At 42.9% G+C, this 9,162-nt stretch overlaps 1 protein-coding gene across 1 annotated transcript; it reads right to left on the bottom strand.

The window, feature by feature from the left end:
* Positions 1–4,377: 4,377 nt before the first annotated feature.
* LOC136678698 (apolipoprotein A-I-1-like) lies at positions 4,378–6,853 on the bottom strand. The gene is made up of 4 exons (XM_066656798.1): positions 6,750–6,853; positions 6,010–6,059; positions 5,461–5,605; positions 4,378–5,311 (listed from the first exon to the last, which is right to left on the bottom strand). Exons 2-4 carry the CDS (start codon positions 6,050–6,052, stop codon positions 4,717–4,719), a joined length of 783 nt encoding a protein of 260 aa, XP_066512895.1. The 5' UTR covers positions 6,053–6,059; positions 6,750–6,853; the 3' UTR covers positions 4,378–4,716.
* Positions 6,854–9,162: the final 2,309 nt, after the last annotated feature.

Genomic DNA, 9,162 nt, shown 5'->3' with positions numbered 1-9,162 from the left:
GTATGCGTCTGTCTGAGCTGCTCAGGTATGCCTCTGTGTTATGAGGGTCTTCAAATAAAGACTTTTAGTCCAGGTTTCCTGTTAAGAGAATGACTGAGACAACTTCTGAGCCTGGAGTCCACACAGGACGAGCCGATCGGAACTCTCTTTCTGGTTCTTATACACCCTGAGATGCTAATTAGGTTTCAGCCTGTGTTCAAGATCATTGGATCATTGGATACCAGACTGAATGCTACTTAATTACATGTATATATTACCTACTACTATTGACTGAAGACAGAAGGACATTGGTGGTTCTGTATCTTGGCAGCAATTGATCAAATGTCCCTGTGATATACTGGCAGTGTTCAACACGCAGCTAATTGGAATGGTACAACTACAAAACAAAGGGGATGCCCTCTGACCCATGGTGGACACATGTGGTGAATATTGTTCTACAAAAGCTCAGCTCTGCCTTTAGTGTTTCGCTAAAGAAATGGATTTATAAGGAGCCTGAAGGAGCTGCCGGACAGCTATAATGGATCAGTTAATATTCACCTCCATAAGAGAGAGATGGACAAGATTATGTGTTGAAGACTGTCCCTGAGGGACACTGCTCGACTGTGGTACGTGAGATTGATGGGCTTGACTCTTTGCTCCGAATTATTTTTGGAGAGCTCTTATGATCTGTGTGAAAAAAAATAATGTACACACTTAAAATGTTGTAGACAATGATGTTGACAATAACCATGCTCATACATCATCTGCATTTATGTGAATGTTTAGCTTACTACATCATGTGAACCAGTGGCGGATGCTGGTCTTAGACTAGTGTCCTCTCAATGGTCAGCAGAGCTAGGCTTAAACGGCCTTGGCCCATGTGAAGTGTGTCCGCCTGTGAGTGCTTTGTGACGGTGGAGGGCCTCAGCAGCACCCGCTGGACAGAAACTGTGATAGAAGTCAGAAAGAGTGATAGAAGTCAGTCTCCAAACACAAGCAGCTACAAAAAACTCCACCAGAAATAGAAACTCGATTTGTCGCTAGTCGTTTTTAACAAAGAAAATGCAGCTAAGAGGACTTAGAAAGTCTCCGATTCAACTCAGAACAGAATGAAAATGTAATGCTCCCACTGATCTTTACACCAAAGGATCGCTGATTCGCTCATTTCGCTGTCAATCAAAAAGGGATTCAGCCTCAGACAGATCATCCAGTCATCATGCAGAAGCTGAGCGTCCGGGCCAGCCGAGGCCAGCCCACTGCCCCATAGACCCCCAGAGACGCCGAGCGTCCGATGGGCGGGACAAAGCCCAGCATTTATCCAATGACTCGTCTCGTTTCACTGCACTTCGCTGCTTCGCTATTGAACTCTGTGGACGCTCAGCGTCCTCACCGTTTAAAGCACTGTGAAGCTGCGGGAATGATTGAGAGGAAAGCCGCGTCTTTACCAGTGATAAGAAGCTGATTCTGAACAAAAGATGAGCGTGTTGTAGTGCATATTTATTCAATGACATGTACACACAACAGTATATATTTTTTGACATTTTAGAGGAAGCTGAGCTTCCCTTGCAGTCTTAGAGCAGTCGCGTCTGGTGTGAACACAGCAGCTGTCCTTCACAATATAGGAACATTTCTGATAAATGGACCAATAGTAATGCTCCAAAATTACTTGGAATATATATGTTTTTACTTTGTCTTCTTTTGAAAGTTAAGACGGCTTTTTCCTTCTTCTGTAAAGTTACTATTTTGGAGATGCATCTTTGTCTAGTAACACTTTACAAGGGTAATTCATGATACATTAAGCTATGATAAGAAACACGAAGTAGCATTATCTAGCATTATTTTAGGATTAAAATAATGTTTTTTCTTGTTTCTGTCATTGATTAATGATTAATTGTGACTTTGCCGAAGCAATAAATAAAGCTTATTACTGCCTTATTACTTAATACTGGATTAAGTACTGTTAATTAATGTACCCTTATTGTAAAGCGTTAATGTTTTTCTTTAGACAGCGATTATGAACTCTGGACATTTTCTGTGTCAGACATGTTCTCATGTTCTGGAAAAGTTCTGTGTGGTTTAGTCAGATACAGCATGGTTCTGGGATTGTATCTGACTGATACTGATATCTGAGTAGGATCCTCTTCTCGGGTCATTGTGTTTGAGGAGTTTGGTGTGTTCTCCCTGTGTATGTGTGGGTTTCCTCCAGGTGCTCCGCTCTCCTCCCACAGTCCAAACGCACATTGATAGAACACATTGAAACTGTCCACAGGTGTGAGTGTGTGAAACTGTCCACAGGTGTGAGTGTGTGAAACTGTCCACAGGTGTGATTACGTGAATTTTTGTGTGAGTGTGTGGCGTTCTATCCAGGACATGTGCAATCCTGCACAGGATGAAGTGGTTACAGAAGATGAATGAATGATGTCTTTTACTATCATTCATTCATTAATAATTGACGGTCTGTAATCTCTTATCCAGTTCAGGGTTGCGGTGGGTCCGGAGCCTACACAGAATCATTGGGCACAAGGCAGTAGCACACCCTGAAGGGGGCGGCAGTCCTTCACAGGGCAACACACACTCACACACTCACACCTACGGACACTTCTTGAGTCGTCAGTCCACCTACCTGGACTGTGGGAGGAAACCGGAGACAGGGAGAACACACCACACTCCTCACAGACTGTCACCCAGAGGAAACCCACGCAGACACAGGGAGAACACACCACACTCCTCACAGACAGTCACCCGGAGGAAACCCACGCAGACACAGGGAGAACACACCACACTCCTCACAGACAGTCACCCGGAGGAAACCCACGTGGACACAGGGAGAACACACCACACTCCTCACAGACAGTCACCCGGAGGAAACCCACGCAGACACAGGGAGAACACACCACACTCCTCACAGACAGTCACCCGGAGGAAACCCACGCAGACACAGGGAGAACACACCACACTCCTCACCGACAGTCACCTGGAGTGGGACTCGAACCCCCAGCCTCCAGGTCCCTAGAGGCCCTAAAAATAAGCTCCAGCACATCCTTCAGGACAAAGATGGCGGAGCATCCCTCGTCCTGGGGCTCAGGAGCAGAAGGTTATGTGTTAGTGCTGACAGGGTTTTGCCTCGGGAAATTCATGAAGCGTCTCATTCATCTAATACTAATAAATACCAGGTCTCTCACAACCATCAGGTCAGGATCTGTCAGTCCTGGGTGATGAATTATCCTAATAAACCCCTATAAATATCCATTGCTTTACTTTGTACATCCTCTCCTTTACTTTCTTTAGTTTGTAAAGAACAAAGGGCATTCGGTGATAATATTTACCACAGGACATTAGTGGAACATCATCTGCAGCTTGTTTCAGGACTGACATGTGAATGCAGCTGAGATTTTATGGATCTTATATTACGGTTTATGGGTAATTTTTTTGTATAACTCTTTTTAATGCCTTTCTTTATTTCTTCTTGAAAAGCATGGTGACCACTGTTATTATATAAATCAGTGGTTCTCAAACGTTTTAGACAAAGCACCACTCATTATCAAACCCAAAGCTCCAAAACGAGAAGTCTATTTTATATCAGTTATAAGCTTTAAAAGGCTATAGGTGAAAACAGCGCAGTGCAGCACTGTGTTAAACCGTGTTTTTGGACTTGAGCAGCACAGCCACAGTGTTTAACGTAAGCTGAGTGTTGTCTATTTGGTCTTTACATGTACAGAATGATCACTTTGTTTCTCTCTTTTTTGCCTCTGGAATATTTTTTTCTTGGTTCCAAAGTATTTTTCAGGTTTGGTCTCGGCTTTTTTTCCAGTTTCCGCTTTGCCCTTTTTGTAATAAAGTCAAAATTGCTCGTATTGCTCAAATCCTGGGCTTTCTTTCCATGGATTTCTCAAAAAAACTGTGAAACATCATGTGATTTATACATTTTCAGTTATATACACAGTTTATTATAGACATCATGTTAATCCTGTGCTGCGTTGTGTTAAATTAACGAATGTTGCACACAGGATATTTGAATCTACTAATGTGGCTTTCAAGTGTCTGGGATGTAGAATTTAGTAGATCATAATGCTCGTGTAACTGTTTTAACTCACACACACGCTCATATTTAGCAGGTGGAATGTTCTCCACAAGGGGTCACTGTTTGCACCGGAGTATGTTTTGGTGCTATACATTGCTTAAATTCCACTAGATTAGTATATATGGGTAAAATGATTTATACTGAGTGATTCTGTCAGTATGAAGAAGTGTTTTTTTTAAATAATTTTTTATTGTGTAGAGAGAATGTTTATTATTAATATTGTTATTATTATTATTATTACTATTATTATTGATAGCCGAGCATAAGCCAAAGATGAAAGCTGTATGAGAACATCAACCAAAGACCATTTGAGACACAAAAGAAGTTTGTATGAAACAGTCTGTTTTTATTGAGCCATTGATTTCTTCCTATTATTTGACAACACAGAAGCACAGACAAAAATTAGCCAGAATGCTGCACAAAAACAGGTACGCGTCTAATTAAGCATGTGCCCACTTGAGATTACTCAAGGAAGATAAAAGTCCAGTTGCTGCATCGACACAGGGTGTGAGGGGAAAGTGCGTGAGAGCGAATTGCGGGTGGTGTTTGCTGGAAAGAATCCCTTTGCAGGCTGGGGTGTCGGTAACAGGGTGTGGGGATAAGTAAGACAGTGGAAGGAAAGACTTTGAGGCCAAGAAAAGTGGACGTGATGATGTTTATGCTGCCACAGCCTTTTGGAGGATTTCATAAATCTCCTCCAGCTTGGGCTTGAGCTCCTCAGTCACACTGGTGACCTTCTTATGGAGCTCTCCAGACTCGTACTTGCTGCGCAGACTGGTGATGGTGGACTCGGCCTGTTCTTTATATTCTTGAACGAAAGGTGCGACCTGTTCCTTAATCTCCTCGATACGTGCAGCCAGCTTGTCGCGAAGCACCTCCACAATGGGTGTCAGCTTGGACTTGGTCTCCTCCACGTTGACCTTGATCCTCTCATGCAAGTCCTTCATCACAGGCTCAAACTTGGCACGGAAGGCAGTCATCTGCTCGCGGTTCTTCTCGGCGTACTCCTTGATCAGAGGCTCCAGCTTCTCGCGGTACTCGTCCAGGTGCTTCTTCACCACCTGACGCAGCTCCTCGCGCTTGGGCTCCAGTTCCGTACGCAGCTGCTCCACATCCTTCTCCACTTTGTCGCGGTATGCGACGATGGCATCTACTATCTGAGGGCCGAAGGTGTCTCGCACTGGTTTGAGGGCCTCGGAGGCACTCTCCATGTAGCCCTGGATTCTGGTCAGAGATAGAGTGAGGCGCTCCCTGTGGAGAAGAGTGGGAAATGGAGGGTGGAGACACAGCTTTGTCAACAAAAATGGTTTCACAGCATTTACCACACATCTACCAAAGCATCTCAAGACCTCAGTTTTTGTATTTTTGGAGTTAAAAAAAAGGAAGAGTTGGTTTCTTACTTAAGGTCCTTGTACTCGCCATCATCCAAACGGTCGATGGCTTTCTGTGCGGTGTCCTTCACCTGGCCCAGGTACGTCACCACGGCGGACCTTATCTGTTCATACTGGGAGGGAGCATCAGCCTGCATAAAGCGGGCCTGAGACCCTGCACAGAAAGAGAGAGCTTGGTCACCATCGTCTGTGTCTGTTTCACAAACTACGGACCTCTAATTTATACATTCAACACTAACACAGAATCAGGGCCATAGCAACAGCCTTAAAACAGAGTCTGTGCTGGATATCGGTAAAGCTACTCCCTCAAGACGTTTGCATTGTATTTGAAACTAAAATGTAAGTGACCAGAAAAAAAGGTTATGGTACAACACAGCAAATTAAAATGATCCTGCTCAAACCTTAAGTGGATTAATGTTTTGATGACCTAATACTAACTGGGCATAACATTTACGGAATTAACGGAATTAACTGGAATTTGAAACTTTGAAATTAGCCCCTGGTTCCTGGGCCTGTTTTTTTTTTAAGAAGGAGTCTTTCTAGGAGACGTTTATTTACCTACGGCCAGGAGAATGGTCAGAGCTAGAGCCACAAACTTCATGATGGATCTGTGAAAGAAACAGAGAGGTTGTAAGTACAAGAACTCGCTTATTGTGCAGTGAAATTCATACATGCTGGAAATGAGCAACAGAAACAGACGCTGCAGGCTTTATAAAAATTAGGGTTGACACAAGCCAGTCCACCTGCTCTCTAATCCCACCTAGAGGAGACACAGCTTCAAAGATGCCTCAGTAGCTTCAGAAACAGATTAGAGTTTAGCTGATACTTAATCTGCAGTAACCCAGGATTAGCTTTGACCCTAGACTTAGACGGCGGAAGAGGATTTGCCTCTAACCCAGGGATACACGGTCAGTTTATCACACCTCTGCTCAAACAGCACACTGAAGAAAAGACAGGGCAAGGCACCAACTTTAACAAATAAGACGAAGAAAATAAAGCTGGAGCTGGTGCAAAATTTGCTTAATTTAACCCCGAAAATACTTAGGGTGTGGGGTTACTTTTGTTAGAATTTTGTGAATTTGGATTTTACTTAAAAATAGAACCATTTTATTGGTCCAGCACTTTTTCAAACATCGTAAATGGCTATAAACTGTTTTTGAAGATTAATCACCAGTGCACTAATGAAAACGAACAATTGAATAATCCAGTTCCTCCTAGAGTCTCAATAAAATGCTCCTCAGCACGAGTCACCCCCAAACTCCCCCTGCAAACACACTGAAGACTTCCTGGCTTCTTACCTGTTGGTCTTGCTGGTCCTGGAGAGACTGAAGAGTGTCAGGCAGAGGAGGACGTTTTATAGGGCCCTGGGGAGAGGGAGGGGGTGTGAATGTGCCTCCGTGGAGTTGGACCTCACCCCCTCTCTGATCCACTGGAGGAGTTGGGTACAATGGTCACCCTCAGAGCAGAGGGGGAGGTCATCAATACTCTCAGAAAAGTGCCGTCGGGACACGTAGTCTTGTCTTTCTCTCTCCGTCTACAGCAGCGCTTTAACAAACTCTGACAATTTATTCTATTAGTGCATTGCAAAAAAAAGCCATGTACATGTTTTGGCTCATTTAAGAAACACAGAGACACGTACCGCTGTGATGTGTCCAGTCAAATGCAGAAGCCTGGTCAAGTTTATTTTATTTTTTTCAGTAAAAATAATAACTCTACAGAGAACAGACGGGGTATAAAATGAAATGTATTGGTTAAACACTGTGATAAACGTGATTTAACTTTGTGTAGGCCATTTTTCTTCAGCCAAAGGACACTTTGCATTAAATTGTGCAAAAGTGTTCCATTTTTTGTGCTTAGGAAATCAACAACACATGTCTTTTGACCGAGGGTGCACTCAGCTCGCCCAGTTATCACAACCATTGTCTTTGTTGCACAATCAAACCCTTCACACATCTGTCTTATACATTTTAACCCCACATTCCTGTATCTTCTGTAGCTCTCTACAGTGCTTGGCTTTGAATGCACATTTTTGAACTTCTATAAAAATTATGTCTGAGGCCTACGTAACCATTTCTTGAATACCTTTCTGTGCTGTAGGTTCCAGAGGCAGATGTCTACTTCCTATTCCCCTAGTCCAAATGTGAGCAAAAATGCTTGGCATGTGTCTCCAGAACAGACCCGTTCCCTTCAAACCATTCTCAATCACTTAGGATATGTTTTAATGCAAATTCTGAATTTCCCCTTGACTTAGGACTGCTGCTTAGGACCCATGAGATCTGAGAGCGTACAGCCTCCAGAAATGACAAAGACTCTAAGAAGCCTTTTTGCTTTCATGTGTAATTTAAGACTACATCTAGTCTTAGTCCAGACTTTTTTTCTCCATGTGTTCACTGAAGAATAACCATGGGTTTAAGAGGCTAGACTTTAAAGGGTTAAAGCTTCATGGTACAGCTGTACAGAGCTGAGGATATGGCTCCCCGAGGCTAAGACAGAAAAAAATGAAATGCTCATGGCTATTTTGTTCACCTTGCCACAGGGAGCCATAACCTCTGGCCAGCACAGCTGTATCACGAAGAATTAACCCTTTCAACTCCCAGCCTTTTTACATTTTGAGGTTTATCATTCAGCAGCTACAGCACTGCTTAGGTTTTTGAGCTTTTAAGATTTAAAAAGCTATTCATCTGAGCAGTAAATTGATTCAGTCGACAAAGACAAACAAACAAACTCCCTGATATTAGAATAAACGCATTATTCCACTGTGTGTGATACTGTGTGTGTGAATGTGTCGGTCTAACCCTTTCCACATCTCTCCTTGTGACAGTCCAGTATTATTTGAGGTTATCATTGAATTAGTAAATACTTCATAATGTTAAAGCAAGTGTGCTGTTGATTTAACGAATCCATACGATCAAGAAGAACATCTGGAAACACACTTTGTCCCTCACACTCGCTCACAACACGGCTACCACTTTTTAGAAAATACGAAGTCCTTTTACTTTATTCCATTCTTCTGTTTATTGTAATTATATACAAGTGTATATACTTCGGGTGTGTCCAAGACTTTTGTGCCGTATTCTACATAAAACAAATGCTAATATTTATAGAGGTTTATAACAGAAATCAGGGCATCTGAGTGTCACATTGATACGTGCTGTAGTTCCATCGTAAAACACATTTGTTCACAGCGTGATAAAATGCAGGGAATCAGACATAGAAAGTGTTGCACTCTTTGAGGGGCTTGAAATCTAAAAAATATTAACCCTCCGAGGCATATATTCTCTTCTTCAGAGTGGAAGAACCTTATTTGGACGTTGCTGTGTAGGCTGGTAGTCAGTGTGAGTGGGAGAACTCTGTAAACTTATCAAGAACACAAACAGGACTATCGCACTTCAATCAATAATCAAATCAGTGGCCTGTGGAATCTCTGTCTCTCTCTCTCTGAAATCCCCACTGTTCTCTTTAACTCTCTCTCTGTCTCTGATAAGGTTCCAGAAGGGCATCAAGTACAGGACCTGTGCCATAAAAAGGGTGGTGTAATCTTCGTGGTATACGCTGTCAGCATATCGCTGCAGGAGAGATGCACCATGGCAAAATGACAAATGGATTAAAGGGTCAGTCCAGCTGTCCACCGGGCTTGGACTTTGAGCTGAAATTGATTCCATGTTCTCTGCATGTTTTCAGAGATTTTAAGAGACAATGTCCACCCTGAGG

Source organism: Hoplias malabaricus, chromosome Y (genome assembly GCF_029633855.1).
Source record: "Hoplias malabaricus isolate fHopMal1 chromosome Y, fHopMal1.hap1, whole genome shotgun sequence".
Classification (NCBI taxonomy): Eukaryota; Metazoa; Chordata; class Actinopteri; order Characiformes; family Erythrinidae; genus Hoplias; species Hoplias malabaricus.
Note: the sequence above shows the minus strand (reverse complement) of the source record. Positions and strands in the feature narration are given on the sequence as shown.

Excerpts from the sequence above, each read along its gene's own strand:
- LOC136678698 (XM_066656798.1), bottom strand. The coding sequence starts at position 6,052 with ATGAAGTTTGTGGCTCTAGCTCTGACCATTCTCCTGGCCGTAG. Across the intron at positions 5,606-6,009 it reads GACCATTCTCCTGGCCGTAG|GGTCTCAGGCCCGCTTTATG; the intron begins GTAAATAAACGT and ends CTTTCTGTGCAG. Across the intron at positions 5,312-5,460 it reads GGCGAGTACAAGGACCTTAA|GGAGCGCCTCACTCTATCTC; the intron begins GTAAGAAACCAA and ends TCTTCTCCACAG.